Source organism: Myotis lucifugus, unplaced genomic scaffold, assembly GCF_000147115.1.
Source record: "Myotis lucifugus unplaced genomic scaffold, Myoluc2.0 scaffold_129, whole genome shotgun sequence".
NCBI lineage: Eukaryota > Metazoa > Chordata > Mammalia > Chiroptera > Vespertilionidae > Myotis > Myotis lucifugus.
The window spans coordinates 2,200,495-2,215,058 of NW_005871177.1; the positions used below are offsets into that span (position 1 = coordinate 2,200,495).

Consider the following 14,564-nt stretch of genomic DNA (forward strand, 5'->3'; position numbering starts at 1 on the left):
GCACTTACTTGGTTCCAGACTCTGTTTAGTCCTCCCTTTGATGGTTAGAGATTATTATCTCCATTTTACAGATGAGAAAACTAAAGTCCAGAAGGTCAAGGACTTGCCCAAGGTCACACAGACAACAAGCCTCAGACCCTGGATTCTGATCCAGGGAGTGTGGCCAGAAGCCCTGCAATCTCTGGGGCAACAAGGTCACACTCCAGTATGCCGCTTCCATTCACATCCCTTCAGCTAAATGTTTTTATTTATCCCTTAAAACAAACTTACAAGGTGAGCGTATTCCCATTTTACCAGGAGAAAGCTGAACATAGAAGTGAAATAACTTGATCAAGCTCACAGAACTAGAAAGGGCAGAATTGTGATGTAAATTCTGGCCCAACAACTTCAAAGCCTCACAGGGTACCTAACAGAGAATATTCTCTAGTTTTATGGAGAGGAGTGTCCTCCTGTCCCCCAGCAACAGTGTGATAAAACAGGATTTCAACAGTGACAAGAAAATGATGTACCAGTAATATTTACCGAGTAAGAATCTTCTGAGTTATATCCCTAAGTCCCAGTCCCTCATAAGGTTCATACACTGAGTGGCCAGATTATTATGACCACCTGACGTTTGTAGGCAAATTAGCCGAAGGCCTGTTCGAACACCTTTGCTGTCTGCAGTTACCAAGATAAAACGTCTCCAATTCGCACAGGAACACAAGGATTGGACAATTGAGCATTGGAAAAAAGTCATGTGGTCCGATGAATCACATTTCCAGTTGCATCATGCAGATGGCAGAGTGAGAATTTGGCAGAAACAGCATGAAAGATGCACCCCACACGCATGAGTACAACCCTACAAGCTGGTGGGGGCAGTGTTATGGTTTGGGGCATGTTTTCCTGGCATGATTTGGGCCCTTTAATTCATGTGGAACAATGTCTGAATAGCACAACATACCTAAGTATCATTGCTGATCAAGTTCATCCTATCATGTTGATGGCGTATCCCAATGGAGATGGCTTCTTCCAACAAGACAATGCACCATGCTACAGTGATCGTATTGTGCAGGAGTGGTTTCAAGAACATGAGGGAAACTTTACCTTGCTTAGGTGGCCCCCACAATCACCAGATCTCAATCCAATTGAGCATTTGTGGGACGAAGTTAAAAGAGCCATCAGGCAGCTGAGCTGGTTCCACAACCATCAAATCTCACAGAACTGGACAGTGCTATTCATCAGGCATGGTGTCAGATTCCTCACATCACCTTTCAGCATCTCGTGGAGTCAATGCCAAGAAGAATCGCCGCAGTATTGAAGGCAAAAGGTGGCCCAACAAAGTCCTGATGGGGCGGTCATAATAATCTGGCCACGCAGTGTATACACACACACACACACACACACACTAGAGGCCCGATGCATAGATTTGTGCATATTCAAAGGAAATTAATTAGAAAAAATATTTTAGAGGCCAAGGAGGGATTGTGGGAGGGCTCCAGGGGACGTCCAGCCCGTTTTGCCCAGTCCCAATCGGCTGGACCCCAGCAGCAAGCTAACCTACTGGTCAAAGCGTCTGCCCCCTGGTGGTCAGTGCGCATAAGCGAATGATGGACCGGTCAAACGAATGGTTGGACACTTAGCGTATTAGGCTTTTATTATATAGTATGTATATATGTGTGTGTGTGTATAAATATATATATATTTATATATATTCACATGTATTCACATTCACTGTGAGTCTTCATATATATATATATATATATATATATATATATATATATATAAATAACACATAATATGAGGAAACTCTTGGATATTGAATGAAAGGCCTGGATTGTCTGCATTTATTTTCTTTTTGGTTACTGAACCATATCTCAAACTTCTCAGTATTAAAACCAAATCTATTACCTAATCAGTCTTGATTTTAAAGCCAAACTCTCAATGGTGGTCCATTTCGTAAAAAACTACATGATTCTTCGCAGAGAAAAACCCTCAAATATCTCTGTCAGATTCTCCAAACTCTCCCAATTTATCAACTAGAATAAAAACTTGGCCAGAGCTAAATAGGAATTAATGGTCAGCACAGTATTGGGCACAATGGAATGTTTATGAAATGATTAAATAAGCCAGAGATGAAATAAGCCACTTGATGCAATTTATGTACATTTTAATTTTTTATATGATTTCAAACTTACAGGAAGTTGCAAAAGAGTACAAAAAATCCCTACAAACCTTTACCAAAATTATTACAATTTATTAACAATTTTCCCCATTTGCTTTATCAACGTAATTTTATGAACACGATCATGTGTAATAAAGTAATATGCAGCCTCTTATAATTAATCGATGTAAAATGATTTAAACCCAAACTAAAAAGAACACCACTTTTCCACCAGAGTCAACAGTCTAAATCTAACTCCTCTGAACTGAAAAGCTCCTTGGATTGAGCCAAATCGGAAGCCCTGTGGTCATGTCCCTGTGGATCCCCAGAGGCTGACGTGTGCAGACATCCTTCTCTGGGGAGGGAGGGGCAGTTGGGTTATAACCGGCTCAGGTGGAGGTGAAGGTAGGAGGGGAAACCTAACAGCACCGACCTGGCACAGCTCGCTGGAGGGGCCCCGAGCACACAGCTGCCCTGAGGGGGGCTGTGCACACCGCTGGGGGAGCGATGCACCAGATGCCTGGCACAGGTGGACCTTCCGGCTCCATCCCTTGTCTCTGGCTGCCTGCAGCTCTCGCGGGTGGCTTAGAAGTGCTTTCGAAAGCAGCTGGATTCCCTTAGTAAATATCAGCCAAGGAAGTCACATGAAGAGATTGCTCCAATTCACTCTTGCTGGTGGGCCTCCAGGGGTAAAAATATATAGTCCGCGTCTTCTCCGTCATGAGGAAACCATTGTCACTGAATCTCCCCGGGACGCTCCCTACATCCAACCACACAAAGGGCGCCACGGCCTTCGTTTCCAGATCAAACACAAAGGTGTCCTTGTGCTGAGAGATGATGGCCTGAAAGGAAAAGATAAATGAAGGATGAGGGACGAGCTCTCCGTTCCATAGCCGATGCCTATCAGAGCGTGTTTCTGTGGGCCTACCAGGGAGTCTATTTCCTACAACTTTGGTTCAGCGGCCGCTAAAGTCATATATTCCATGCACTGTGTCAGATACTGAGAAATACATGGAAATGTGTTAAGGCTCTGGGAAATGACCAAATTGTAATCTCAAACCAAGTGCAGAAATGTGAGAGACTATTTCACGAGAAGCTCAAAGCTTTCTATCATTTACAGTGTTTCTCAGGGTATCATCAAGAGAGGAACGTCTTTGCATAACTGCTGGGCCGTTTAATGACTTTCTCGGGATATATCTGGAGCCAGCCGCAGAGCACAACCCCGGAGCTCACCTCCTGGTCCTCCGAAAAGACCCAGAAATCTGGACAGCAGCCTGTCAGGCATGTACAGCAGGTCTAGCATGAGAGCTTTCTCTTCTCCATTACATAGAACTGCAAAGCCACAGTCATGAGCACTTGTAAGATGTGTGAACCCCACACAGTATCAGCAAACAAAAGCACAGTTTAAATCTTGTCATTTGTCACCGAGCAGCACGTGCACAGTGAGGCTGAGCTCAGCCCTAGAGGTGGGGGTTCGCGAGCCTCTCTGAGAGAGTATGGATGAGTGTGACCTGGTCGTCAAAGCTCGGCCTTCATCATGAAAAACGAGTCCTTAGCATGGGTACATGCCACACCATTGGTCTGACATTATATGTTATGTGTGGCATCAAGAATTTCCAAGGAGAATTTTTACTATACATAACTTTAGCCTTACACACTTGTCTGATTGCCATTCAGAGTTCTGAGCTACAAACAATAAAACAAACCTACTGTGGTAGAAGCAGAAATGAAAATTAAGTACATTAGGTAGCTCGCAGATGGTCAGAGATTCAGGCTTGAAGCTAGATGTCAGATTCCCAAATCAATCGTCCACCTGTTCCGGTAAAGCAGTCACAGCACGCGATTCACACAGCTGGCCCTGGCCAGCCCGCACGGCTGCTACGGAGGCCCCGGTCACTGCTGCGCCAAGGCCAAGGCCAAAAGTGACTCTGGTACCTGCTCACTCTCGTTGCCTTCTTCCAACTGGAATCTCATTTCAATGCATCTGACTACGGAGCCTGGGGCTCAAGCTTGCACCCTGGCTTCAGGGAGGCAGAGAAAACAAATTTCTGGCATCCACTTGGGGACAGGACACCCAAGTGCCTGGCCTATGTTAAGCCTGCAATAAATGCTTTATCGTTGTTGTTATTGTATCCCTTTAGGAAAGGCAAGTCTCACTGAAATTCAAATGTGGTAGAAAAAATAAAGAAGTCCTACTTCTCTCCAACCCTGAATTATCCCAAGATAATGAAGGCTTAGCTAAGGAAAGAGAAAGAATTGTTTTCAAAATCCGAGGTCTAGTCTGCTACATAGTGGGGTGCTTTTTTTTTCTTTTCTGGAAAGAAACTACTTAAATATATGTCATTTCCTTCTTATCTGTTGTTACAGATAACTTGGATTTCATTACATGAATCTTTCATTACTGGTAAAGAAGATACATGTTTTTAAAATCAAGGATTAAGAATTTCTATATCATTACTTCTACAGTAAATGTAAAAAATCCTCCCACTTAAGGCTTCTCAATGAAGACACATTTAAAACTCGCTAAAACTAGCCCTAACTGGTTTGGCTCAGTGGATAGAGCGTTGGCCTGTGGACTGAATGGTCCCAGGTTTGATTCCGGTCAAGGGCATGTACCTTGGTTGCAGGCACATCCCCAGTAGGGAGTGTACAGGAGGCAGCTAAATCAATGTTTCTCTCTCATTGATGTTTCTAACTCTCTATCCCTCTCCCTTCCTCTCTGTAAAAAATCAATAAATATATATTTTTTTAAATTCGCTAAAACTAGAGAATGGACCTTTCTAGAAAAATATTTTCAATCACTATGTGTAGGAGGAAAAGGAAGGACAGGGTTTCAACCGACTAAAGAGATTCCAAATTCTCCAGCTGCACAGTTTTCATAACAACACAGCCTGATCATGCCATTGTTTCTCATGGCAAATATAAAGAGATTTGATAATTAAGCTACTTTGCAGCAATAAATCAAGGAGCGTAGAATGAAAATTTTAAAGATTAATAGACTCTACTTAAAATCTCAAAATTAGAGTGCTCCTCCTGGCTCCGATGCTTCCCTGAGCACGTTCCTTGAGCGTGTCAGTCCCTCTAGACTAGTTTGCTTACTTGTAAACACAGAAGATAAAGTGGATGAAAAATGGGGTTCTGTGGGAAGTAACTTCATAGGGTGATCTGATCATAAATTCCTAACTGGGCAGGTCATGGTGGGTGGTCACGCCCACACCTATAACTTCTTTAGTAAAAGGTTTATCTTTGCCTTAAGTAAACCCTGCCCATCATTGCCGTGTATCTAGGTTAACACGCCTTTGAAAAACCAGAAGTGATAGAAGGAGACTCAACTTGGGGTGGTGAACACACCATATAGTACACAGATGATATGTTGTGGAATCACTACTATGCACCTGAAACCTGTACAATTTTGTTAACCAGTATCTATCTATAGGTAGATAGATTAGATTAAAATAAAAAATAAATACAGAAAGAAAGTCCAGAAGTAATAACCTGGAAGGGGTATTAACACTCCAGACAGCACACAATCTTGTTAACTATCCTGTGATACAATCCCTGTGTTGCTTCCTCCCACCTTCATGCAATCTTCCTTGTTCCCTCCTTAATTTCATATGCATAAAAGAAGCTGCAAAGCTGTTATTCTCTGGAGGATTTAAGATCTTGCTCCTCAGCATGGACCATCAATTTGGCTCAAATAAACTCTTACGAAAATTCTCTACAGGTTTGACCAGGTCCTCAAACTACAGCCTGCAGGCCACATGCAAATACAAATATTGTATTTGTTCCCGTTTTGTCTTTTTACTTCAAAATAAGATATGTGCAGTGTGCATAGGAATTTGTTCATAGTTTTTTTTTTAAACTATAGTCCGGCCCTCCAACGGTCTGAGGGACAGTGAACTGGCCCCCTGTTTAAAAAGTTTGAGGACCCCTGTTACATCAACAATAATACTTCGGGGTTGGTGCACTAAAGCCTCAGGACCGAGTTTGGCACTCGGGGGGAGAGAGGAGGGAATCCCTGATGACACTGGTGCCTCTCCCTCCACTGTCCCAAGAGGGAGGGCTGATGGGACAGTAGGAGTAGCAGGAACCAAAAACTTTGACAAATACTGAATTAGAAATAAAAATCATTTGGCCTTTGCTTCTAGTGGGAAGGAGCCAAAATTCCCAGGCCTTGGGGAAACTCTGTTCCAAGGGAAAAGTTTGCAAATAGCAAGATGCAGTGTGCCTGCCCAGGAGCAGGGCAGCTCCCGAGGCCACGGTGACCCCACCAACCGGTGCTTACAGTGATGTCTGCCTTCTGGAGCCCCTCGGCATTCTTCGGTGAGGACAGGAAGTGATAGTTGGTTGAGCTCAAGGGTTTGCTGTTGGCTGACAGGTAAAAGGAAACCACACAGCTTTGCCGTGTACAATGCCCACATCTCTGCAGCATTGCAGACACCGGCTCCTGATAGAGGAGGACAGCCTTCCCTGCTCTCATCACAAGATCCGGGGTCCTGTGAGAGCACACAGGCTCCAGGGAACTCCATCTGTGCACTCTCACCTGTGGAGAAACAATACAGAACGAAAGCAAACGTTCCTGGGTCACTACTTTTTTAAGAGGAAAATAGTCATAATCATTGACGAAAGGCAGAACAGCAGGAATGGTTAAGAGACTATGAAATCCGGGTTTAACCTCCACCCCACCAAGTACTACTAGCTGTGTAACTAAGCAAGTTAATCAGGTTCTCAGAGTCTCTGTTTCTTCCTTTGTAGCATGAGAATAATAGCAGCACTAACTCTGCGGGCTGTTGTGAGAATTCAATGAAGCGATCTATGGGAGGCACAGTACCCAGGCACCGCCATTACTCCATAAGCATGGCCTATGCTCAATGTCCTCCAAACTGTTGCCGCCCAAGACTTGAGTTTCTACCCTTTCTTTTCGCCTAGCACTGTTTTCGATCCAAGTTTACTTTTCCACGTGTGCATTCTCAATAAAGCTATTTCCTGCTTTCCATGATTATCAATAAGCTTACATTTAAGTGGCACTTTATAATTCAGTTGCATCTAATTCTTTTATCCACTACCCATAGGAAGCCTTTTAGAAAATAGGCTGGCCCGCTGACATTTCTCAGTGGTTGAGTGTCAACCTATGAACAAGGAGGTCAGGGTTCAATTCCTGGTCAGGGCACATGCCCAGGTTTCAGGCTCAGTCCCCAGTGCGGGGCATGTAGGAGGCAGCCCATCAATGATTCTCTCTCATCATTGATGTTTCTATCTCTCTCTCCTCCTCCCTTCTTCTCTGAAATCAATAAAAATATATTTTTTAAAAAAGAAGGTAGGCTGGTATCATTTTACAGATGAGGAAACTGAATCACTAAGACATTAGGCTTAAGGTCACAGAATAAACACCAGTTTTACCCTGAAAAGAGATATGCTGACTCTGGGACAGCCCATTTTCTACTCCAGGCGCTGGAAACATTTTGGTACAAATTAATTTCTCTTTTCTGTTTCCCAAAAGAAAAAGCACCAAATAACTAAAGAAATAACCTAAAACTCTCCATCACAGAGAGAAAAGCCAATCAACTTACAGTGAGCGTCACCATGCGGTTCGAGTGAAGGTCTGACACCCCGTAGACAAAAAACACTCCTTTATCCTCAAAACCCACTGGCCACAGTGGCGCGAAGAAATGCTGAGCGATGTAATGAAGCATTTTCCACTTTCCTCCGTATTCTAAAAAACAGTCAGGAAAGTTAGGAGGTGGGCAGGGCCAAGCTGTCAGTCAGAATCATCACCCACACGGCCCAGTGAGTATGAATCTGTCATGATCCTAAGGACTGAGAGGGGAAGGGAGACCCAGAAAGGTCGGGAACCCACGTTTGCTGAGGGCTCTGAGCATTTTGGACGTTACCACGTATTATCCTCACATCTGGGGGATGCACACATCAACATCCATTTTCAAATGAGGAACCAGGGGCTCAAGCAGTTAAGTCAAACATGCCACAGGACCGTCTTTTGGGCCCAGAGCTGACTCCTTGCTTCTGGGAGCTCAAGGCGCCCCTGCTCCTTTTCACTATACACATGTGAAGAAGGAAGCCAGCAGCACCGGCAGGGAGCACCGGTTACGAACAGTCCTTTGTAAGAATGACTTGGGGCTCAGTCTCCTATTCCCATGAGCACAGTCCTCTGAGGGAGACAAAACAAGCTCTGTCACTAATGTGGCCGGCAAGTTCCGACTGCAGAACACCCAGCCGACAGCAATTAATGACAGTGCCTCACATACAGTTACAAGGTGCCGAGGACCTGCAGAATGCTGTGCCCTGTTGGCAAGTCTAGTATGCTAACCCCACAACCTAAAAAATATTTCGCCCTGGCCGGTGTGGCTCAGTTGGTCGTCCCATGTGCCGAAAGGTTGCCAGTTCGATTCCCGGTCAGGGCATATGCCCAGGTTGCAAACTCAATCCCTGGTAGGTACATGGTGAAGGCAGTCGATTGATGTTTCGCTCTCACACGGATGTTTCTCTCCCTCTCCCTCTCCCTTCCTCTATAAATAAATAAGTAAATACTGCCCAAGTGTCTCTAAACAGTATCTCTTCACCCTGTGTTAAGGGCTACTCCCCCCATGCTCTACCTGTGATTCTCATCCAATACCCTTTCGTCTGGTTGGTGATGATGAAGAGTTTAGCCAGATAAACTTGATCAAAACTCCAGTGCCCCTCGAGAGGTGACCTGGCACTAATCAAAGCCTGTGGAGAATGGATTTTAGATTTGTATCCATAGCTGGTTTAAGGCCTTACCCAGCAACATGGCCTTTTTACTTTACGGCTTTGCCTCATTTTTGACCCCAAACTTTTGTTGGTATTAACTGAACTTTGCTTCAAACCACCTCGGGTGAAGGCGAAAGATTTATCATTACTTCTGGATGGTTTTTCATGTACCAAAGAAGAATAATTCAAACTGCAAGTGCCATGCCAGTCATCTCACCTATTGCTAGTTGGACTGCTTCAGTTGAGAACCCTTCCTACTTGGACTTCTGACTACGACCTCCCCTTTCAAGAGATAAATAGGGCAGAATAAAGATGACCTCGTGGTCTTAAACGGGAGTCAAGCAAAGGGACATTTTAACACTTAGTGGGGCCAACCTTCCACATGGTTGAAGTCTCCTAAACGGAAGAAGAGATGCTTAAGTAAATGCTCCTTTGCCTTGAAAAGTCCTCTTAAATAAATTCAAATCTAAGCAACGATTATGACGCGTAACTGAGATCTCCGTGCATGCATCTACCCACCCCGTTAGCCGGCTTTTGTGACATTGCCCAGCACAGAACTCATAGCGAGGCTGCCTCTCAGGCTCCTGGAGAGCCTGTGAAGGTGGGGGTTGGGGTCCAGTTCATTGACCAGCTGCTGGAGAATCTCCTTACCGCGGCCTCTGGGTTTTCTCAGCGCCTCTCCCCACAGGTATTGCTTTCTCTCTCACACACAAGGAATGCTGAGACACTTACCTAGAGAGGCCCAGGAAGGAGCCTGCCAGATGTCATTCAGCTGCCAATACAGTGCCCCCATGGTGTGCCCTTTTCCGTCCACTATCTCGCTGCGACTGCGGCGGTAGAATTCAGTTTCTGTTTTGACACACTGGGCCTGCATCACCTGAGTCGGGGAGAACATTCAAACACAGGTGTGATTGTTTGATGTAGGCTGTCCAGATCTGAGAAAATTATAGACTGTTTGTTTTTAAAGCAAATGGAATAAATCAGAGAATTTGATTAGCATTACATATACCACTATTATACTAGATCTGGAACTACCCCCTTAGCATGAGAGAAGCTATTGTCTGTAAAAGCTGGTTGGTTTGGGAGACTTGGTGTTTGATTCATTATAACAACTGGGTAATCAAAGAAGCAGGACGGTGTAAAGGTTCTTTGCTAACGGTAGTGTAGGCAATGATGGGAAACAAAGACTTACTCCGGAGCAAATGCTATATGTAGTGAAACACTAAGGTTTTTGCAGTGATGGGCTTTACTAACATTTGCAGAGCTGTTTTTTTAAAGCTTTATTAGAAAAAATTCTGTAGGAAAAATACCTTTATTTTGAGTCTGATCCTGACCAATCCCTATCCCCTTTTTTCCTAGTCAAGCAATTGTTTTTAGATCATGACTTTTGAGAATGTAAAATTTCTTAAGAATGCAATTCCTTCATCATGGCAGAAGAGATGGTAAACTGCAGCAATGAGACAAGCAAGTTTAGTTGTTTAAGAGGCAATAACAAATTCATGTAAGACCTTAATTACTGCCATTATCATTGAAAATCAATCTCTTTTATTGCTGCTGCTGCTGCTGAGACTGTGGGTGTCACATGCTCCCAGCTTGGAGTTGTAGTTGGGAAAGGCTCATAAACGAGAGCTCATTAGCCTCTGACACAACATCCAGTCCCTGTAGCAATTACACCTGAGGCCCAGAAAGACAAGAAATCTGTCTTCATCCCAAGATTCCTGCAAAAGCAGCCACTGCTTTATGGGCTGTGTGAGAAGGGAGCACGAGAGGAAGACTGAGGAGGCCCTCATCACACCAATGAGTAACAACAGGGGGAGTGGGGTCCTGGTCACCCCCAGACATTTCAGGAGCTGCTGGCCAAGCACAAGCATCTAATGGCAACCACCATGGACACTCCACTCTGGGTGGCGGCCACATTCTGGAAACCCCAGGACCTGAAGCAAAGTCTGGGCCATTTCTGAAGCCAAAGAACCTGGAACATCCTGACATTACCCCCAGGGACTTGGCTCGGTGCCTCCTCATGAATGGCATAAAAGGAGGGGTTCACTCAAGAAGTTTGGCACAGGAATCACTTCCCTTGGATCCATATTTATAAAGTAGAGTGAATAGGAAAAAAGTAAAACACAGAATTCTGAGGCAGGAACAAAATATCAGTGTATAACAGAGAAAGTAATCAAGTCATCTCTTTCAGGTAAAAATGACCACTTTTTTACAGGACAAAGCTATAACCTATTGAAACAGTCATACTCCTGCTTAGTTAGATGGAATCCAAAGGACAATTAGATATTTTACTGATGTTCTTCATAGAGATGGCCTGCATTGTCTTTTTCTTCCTGGTGAATTTAAGCTTCTTTTCAGGAAAAAGAAATCTGATGACCGTCAAATTATTTACATCGTTCACATTTTTTCCCAATCTTTGTTAACATATATTATAACTCATTTACATTTATAATTTACATTCTACTCTCACTTAATTTTCACATAGATATATTTCCATGCGCTGGCACTTTCTATATATTTCTGTGCTTTAAACAGTTATGTAGTTCTATCATAATTTGAATCATTCTCCAAATATCAAGCCAGTTTTTTTTCTTTAAATAAAAAAGCAAAGAACATTTTATATCCCAATTAATTTCTTCACTTCCTGCATTGCCTCTTTGGATAACATGACAAATTTTAAAGTCCTTGTTCCATATTCCTATATTATGATCCAGTCAAGAGGTTGCTATACACTGGTGGCCTCCAGGCTAAACTTAGCCCCGCATGGGTTTTAATTGGCCTACATGCAGGTGTTTTATGCTTCTTGTTGTTGATGTTGTCATTGTTTAATGTCTTAAGACAGGGCCTCTACACTCTATTTTGCCACGATTCCCAATAATCATACTCCCATCCATTCAAAACTACCTGCCTATAAACATTTGAGTTTTCAGTCCCTAAACTATTTCAATTTTCAGAACTCCCTGCAATAATTATTTCTGTTCCCAAGTTCCTTGTTGTAATTTACCTTTTGTAATTTAATAGGTAAATATTAATAATGCTATAAATTTTTAAATTAAAAAATTTTTAATGCAAGCAGAGCTTCTAACCCTTGCAAGCTCTAACTGGTCACCTATCATACCGTAACTTAGTGTGAAGGGGAGAAATCAAAACTCTTGAGTACTCCGGGCTCTGCATGGTGAAGTACACTCAACAGACAGATGGTGCCGTGCCAATAACATGGACCTGGGTTTACCCAAACCAATGGGTGCCTGTCAGGACTAATGAATGGCATGTTAGTTCAAAAAAAATGCAGAAGGCCACTTCCCACTATTCTTCTAAGGGAAGTTGTACAATCCTAGATCTCTGGACTCTCTCTGGAACTGACTCTTCCCCTTTAAAATTGTACCTATATTTGTACACCCATGCACACTTTCCTAAAGAGGGCAATCTTCACATATTTAAAGATAAATGCTTAGTCATTTCCAAGGTTACTCAGTCCCAATGTTAGCAGACAAATCTTATTTTAGTTTCAAAAATATGCCTATATTCAGCAGCTTGCCTGATTACACTCATGAAATCGGTTTCCTTAGAGAAACAGATGGTATGGTAAAAAGAAATTGGACCAGGACACCAAGACCTAAGGTTCCAATTCCAGCTCTGCTCTGTGATGGAGGTTACCAGCTGTCTATAAAAACCCATCCTCCCCTTCCTTCTGAGTGACAGATTTGTAGGTGACGTGCATGTTCCAGAATCACACTCCAACCCTTGGAACTAGGAGTAGCCATGTGGCTAAGTTCTCCTGACAGATGTGTTTATATCCTTTATATAATTACTTAAAGGTATCTTGACAATAAGAATCTTCCAAGAAAGCCATTGTCCTAAACTAAGATATAATTCACCCTTTGAGTTTACGATTCATTGGGGGGTTTTTCTATATTAAGTTTATTGGAGTGACATTAGTTAATAAAATTATAAAGATTTCCAGTGTACAATATACATCATCTGTACATTGCATTGTGTGTTTACCACCCAAAGTCAAATCTCCCTCTATCACCATATATTTGACCCCCTTTACCCTTTACTACCTTCCCCCACTGTTGTCTGCATCCATCTATGAGTTTCTGTCTGTCTTGTTTGTTCATTTGTTGCTTTCAGTTTTATATCCCACATGTGAGTGAAATCATATGGTTCTTGACTTTTTCCGTCTGACTTATTTCGCTTAGCGTGATATTCTCAAGCTCTATCCATGCTGTCGCAAATAGAAGTATTTCATCTTTTCTTATGGCTGAGTAGTATCCCAGTATTTATATCTACCACATCTTCTTCATCCAATGATCTATCAAGGGACACTGGTTGTTTCCATGTCTTGGCCTCAGTATAGTTACTGGTTGTACATCACCTAATTCCAGCATACTTTCACCACCCCAAAAACAAACACCGTAATGGCTAACAGTCATTCCTCTTTCTTCCCTCTTCTTTGCTTCTGAAAACACTAATCCACTTTGTTTCTATGGATCTGCCTATTCTGAACATTTCATATAAGTGGAATAATGCAATATGTGGCCTTTTGTGACTGGCTTCCTTCACTTACCATGTTTTCAAGGTTCATCCATGGTGTACGTATCAGTATTTTATTCCTTTTTATTGCTGAATAACATTTCATTGTATGGATATGTACCACATTTTTCTTATCCATTCATCAGTTGATACATGTTTGGACTGTTTTAGCTTTTTGGCTATTATGAAAAATGCTATGAACATTTATGTACAAGCTTTGTGTCAATACGTGTTTTCCATTTTCTTGGATATATACCTAAGAGTACAATTTCTGTCCTATGATACTTCAATATTTAACTCTTTGAAAAACTTTTCCACAGCAGTTGTACCGTTTTACATTCCCACCAGCAACATACATATAGGGTCCAATTTCTCCACATACTTACTGTGATGGTTAACTTTCTGTGTAAACTTGACTGAATTAAAGAATGCCCAAATAGCTGGTAAAACATTATTTCTGGGTGTGACTGTGAGGATGTTTCTGGTGATTCAGTAGATTGAGTAAAGAAGATCCACCCTCACCAATGTCAGTGGGCATCATCCAATCAGTTGAGGGCCTGAATAGACAGAGAAAGGGCGAATTCTCTCTCTCTTGTTGAATTGGGGCATCCAACTTCTCCTGTCCTCGGACATTGGAGCTCCTGGTTCTCAGGCCTTCAAATTCCAGGACTTGCACCAATGGCCTCTCAGATCTCAGGCCTTCAGACTCAAACTGAATTACATCACTAGCTTTCCTGGTTTCCCATCTTGCACATGGCAGATTTTAGCACTTCTTAGCCTCCATAACCATGTCAGTCAATAACTATAATAAATCTCCATATATATTAGTATTTTTACTTTCTTTTTTTTGTTCTAGATATCTCACTATCTATGTATCTCACTGTGGTTTTGATTTGCATTTCCTTAGTGACTAATGATATTGAGCATCATTTGGAGCAATACCTAGTCATTTTCTTTGGAGCAATACCTATTCAAATCTCTTACCCATTTTTAAATGGGGTATCTTTTTCATTATTGTGCTGGATTTTTTAATTATATGGTTATTTTTTCCTTTATTCTATGAACAGGTGTTTGACTTTCACATGATGAGCCATTGTTGCATTCCTGGGATGAATTGCAGTTGATTATGGTACATAATTTT

The 14,564-nt window shown here is 42.5% G+C and overlaps 1 protein-coding gene across 5 annotated transcripts in view; it reads right to left on the reverse strand.

The window, feature by feature from the left end:
• Positions 1–2,140: 2,140 nt before the first annotated feature.
• Positions 2,141–14,564, reverse strand: part of MANBA (mannosidase beta) — a 96,716-nt gene continuing 84,292 nt past the window's right edge. For 2 of the 5 annotated variants that reach the window (XM_006094095.3, XM_023758402.1), the window contains 4 exons: positions 9,620–9,764; positions 7,711–7,853; positions 6,426–6,683; positions 2,141–2,982 (listed from right to left, as the gene is read on the reverse strand). In XM_006094095.3, the coding sequence (XP_006094157.1) occupies positions 2,758–2,982; positions 6,426–6,683; positions 7,711–7,853; positions 9,620–9,764 (771 nt within the window). In that variant the 3' untranslated portion in view covers positions 2,141–2,757. Of the gene's footprint in view, positions 2,983–3,881; positions 4,162–6,425; positions 6,684–7,710; positions 7,854–9,619; positions 9,765–14,564 lie in introns of all 5 variants that reach the window. The other 3 variants (XR_002830570.1, XR_002830571.1, XM_023758401.1) reach the window with 3 other exon arrangements.